This window comes from Psammomys obesus, unplaced genomic scaffold (genome assembly GCF_907164565.1).
Source record: "Psammomys obesus unplaced genomic scaffold, mPsaObe1.curated_primary_1811, whole genome shotgun sequence".
NCBI lineage: Eukaryota > Metazoa > Chordata > Mammalia > Rodentia > Muridae > Psammomys > Psammomys obesus.
In genome coordinates this window covers 8595610-8598581 of record NW_026590677.1, presented here as the reverse complement: position 1 = coordinate 8598581, position 2972 = coordinate 8595610, and the positions used below count along the sequence as shown (strand labels likewise).

Here is a 2972-nt window from a genome sequence, read left to right as displayed (position 1 = left end):
AAAATGAAAGATTAACTACCAAGGAAATGACATTCAAATCGTGATGAGATGGGGATGTGGATTAAGCACAAATATTAGTACTTGAGAGGTATTTGGTTATTTTATCTATGTGTGTGCTTTACTGTAGGTGTGCCTGTGTGCCATGTGGGGGTCTGCTCCCTGTGGAATAGGGATTCCCCTGAAATATGGGGGTGCTGGGAATCACATCGAGATCCTCTGCAATAACAAGTGTTCTTAAACGCTTAGCCATCTCCCCACTGTCCTTGAAAAGTTTCGTTTTGTTGAGAAAATACTGTTATGTAGTTCTGACTGACCTGGAACCAGCTGTGGGAAACGGTCTGCTCTCCAACCTGAGGCAATCCTATTGTCTCTATACCCCGAGTACTGAGATTACAAACATCTGTCACATTGCCTAGCTTTGCTGTGTTACACTGTGAAAAAGGGGTAAAACTGAAATTTTAGTGAAGGCTCTGAAGTACAGGAGAAACCTGTAGCCTCAGTAGGTAAGAGGTAATAATCCTCGGGAACCTGATGCTACTTGTCTCTAGTAATCAAGAAAAGGCAAATAGAAACAAACAAAAAAAAAAGGTGCGTGAAAATCCCCATTGTGTTTGGGGTCAGGAGATTCTGGCAAGTGCTGGCAAATGGTCGCCAAAGTGGTTACTAGGGATCTGAGCCAGGCAGTGACGCGCGCCCCTCACGTGACCAGGAGCCTATGTCTGCCCAAGTCCTTCTCATCCCGGTCCTTTTTGCCTGTCCAGACACCGTCTTTCTATTATCCTTTGGTCGAGAAGGAAAGCAGAAGTAAGTTCCCTGGATCCTCTACATTTGGTGATTGTCGGTGGTGGTTTGTAAGCAGAGGGATCTTACCTGCAAGGCAGAATCCCGATCTCCAGCCCCGCCCCCCGCTTCCCTCCGCCCCCGTCCACAGTTTTGGTGCAGAAAATAGTGGTCTTGAGAGTCGGGTGGGGTACAAAGGACGATGCTCTATGTGAGGTCTGAGGAAGGTGAATCCCAAGGGAACTGTCTCGGGGTTGCTAGCTGGTGCTTACAAAAAGGGGTGTGCGTCATTGCTTTGGTTTCTCCTCCCCCTATCCCTGTCCCCTACCCGGTCTGGAATCTAACTGTAGCAGGTCTCACCTAGGCCTCAAAGGGGACTATAGGGGCCGGAGGATGAGGTAAGGGTGAGCGGCGGGACAGCATCAGGGTCTGAGATTGAACACGGAGGGGAAGGGTCTGCAGACTTCATTGCTCCGCCCCTGTCACTGCAGGAGAGGCCTTCTGGCAAGGCCTGCTGGGAAAAATGGTGGTCAATTGAGAGGGAGGGGTCTCACTGCGCTGCAGCGGCGGGATAGCCCCGGAGCCTTTGCGTGAGCTAAGATTTAAAGACATCGTTTCCAGTTAGGGAAAGGCAGGGAATGAAAAGTGTAGTCAGGGTGTTGCCCTAGCCCGCCAAGTATTGTGACTCTATTCTGCTTTTTCTTGATTCAAGAAAAACTGCTTGAAGAAGAAAATTCTCAACATGGAAAACTCATGCAAAGAAAATGAAGAGCCACCGCAGACCACTCTAAAGATCGAAGAAGAGCAGCCTCCTGTGGAGCAGTCTCTTGAAAATCAGTGTTCTGAAGAGGACCAATCCTCTGAGGATCTGTCCTCAGAGGAGCAGTCCTCAGAGGAAGAGTTCTTTCCTGAAGAGCTTCTACCTGAGCTGCTGCCAGAGATGCTGCTCTCTGAAGATCGTCCTCCGCAGGAGTGCCTCTCAAGGAAGAACTTGTTCGAGGACCGTATTCCCATGGAGCAACCTCCCTGTGGGGTGGGCAAACACAAGCTAGAGGAGGGAAGTTTCAAAGAAAGGCTGGCCCGTTTCCGTCCTCAATTTAGAGGAGACATACATGGCAGGAATTTAAGTAATGAAGAAATGATACAGGCAGCGGATGAGTTGGAAGAGATGAAAAGAGTGAGAAATAAATTGATGGTAATGCATTGGAAGGCAAAACGGAGCCGTCCTTACCCTATTTAATGTGTCCCACCTTTTATTGTTTTGCATTGCTACCTGGACCCACTGTTTGCATCTTCTCATATGCCATTTCCCTTTGTTGTGATTTTTGTGCAGTTTTATTTCAGGTGTTTGACTTGTAACTGGCACAGGATGTTTTTTTTTTTTTAATCTTCTAAAATCTGAGTATGATCCATTTGCATGGAAAGATATACATTATATATGTGTGGTGATAAAAACAAAGGGTATATACATAGCATCCCATTTTTGTAAAAGGAAACATTTCTATATTAATATGCAAAGAAAAGCTAAAAACTATGTACTTAAAGGCTAACTAATATTGGTTATCTGTGTGGTAAAGATAATAGGTGATTATTATATTTTTAAAATTTTGCTTTATCTAAAGTCTCACATTTCATGATGAACACATTTTATTTATGTTGTACAACAAACAATATAATGAAAAATGTGAAGCAATTCTAAAAAAGCAAAACATGTTAATCAGCTTATAAAGACAATGTGCTGCTTAATAAATATTTATCAGAACTTAAAAGTTAACCCTGTTTCTTCTGAATCTCTTTTCTAAGATTTATCTTTTTATTTTATGTATATGAGTGTTTTGCCTATACCAGGTGTGTGCATAGTGCCTGTAGAGATCAGAAGAAGTCGTTGGATCACCTGGTTGGATCTGGAGTTACAGATGGTTGTGAGCCACCACATGGGTTCTGGGATTTGGACCCAAGTCCTCTGGAAGAGCAACAAGTGCTCTTAACCACTGAGACATCTCTCCAGCACCTCTTCTGAATCTCTTAAACAAAAATATAAATGAGATATTTACTGTCAGTAGGAATAACATTTTCAAGTTAAGTAGGAGTAAGACATACCTTACAGTGCTGCTGTGAAACTAAATGAGAAAAGGATCCTTTGTGATCTGTTTCTTTCATGGTAGGCCCTCCCCCAACCTCTGTAGATTCCT

At 44.0% G+C, this 2972-nt stretch overlaps 1 protein-coding gene across 2 annotated transcripts; it reads left to right on the top strand.

Annotated features, from left to right (window-relative positions):
• Nucleotides 1-695: 695 nt before the first annotated feature.
• Tceal1 (transcription elongation factor A like 1) lies at nucleotides 696-2554 on the top strand. Of its 2 annotated transcripts, none has more exons than XM_055608292.1 (2): nucleotides 696-804; nucleotides 1493-2554. In XM_055608292.1, exon 2 carries the CDS (start codon nucleotides 1523-1525, stop codon nucleotides 2018-2020), a length of 498 nt encoding a protein of 165 aa, XP_055464267.1. In that variant the 5' UTR covers nucleotides 696-804; nucleotides 1493-1522; the 3' UTR covers nucleotides 2021-2554. The 2 variants fall into 2 exon arrangements, with proteins under 2 accessions (XP_055464267.1, XP_055464268.1); XM_055608293.1 differs by lacking the exon at nucleotides 696-804 and adding an exon at nucleotides 1084-1178.
• The last annotated feature ends 418 nt before the right edge of the window (nucleotides 2555-2972 follow it).

Coding starts and splice junctions, on each gene's coding strand:
- Tceal1 (XM_055608292.1), top strand. CDS start 1,523: ATGGAAAACTCATGCAAAGAAAATGAAGAGCCACCGCAGACCACTCTA.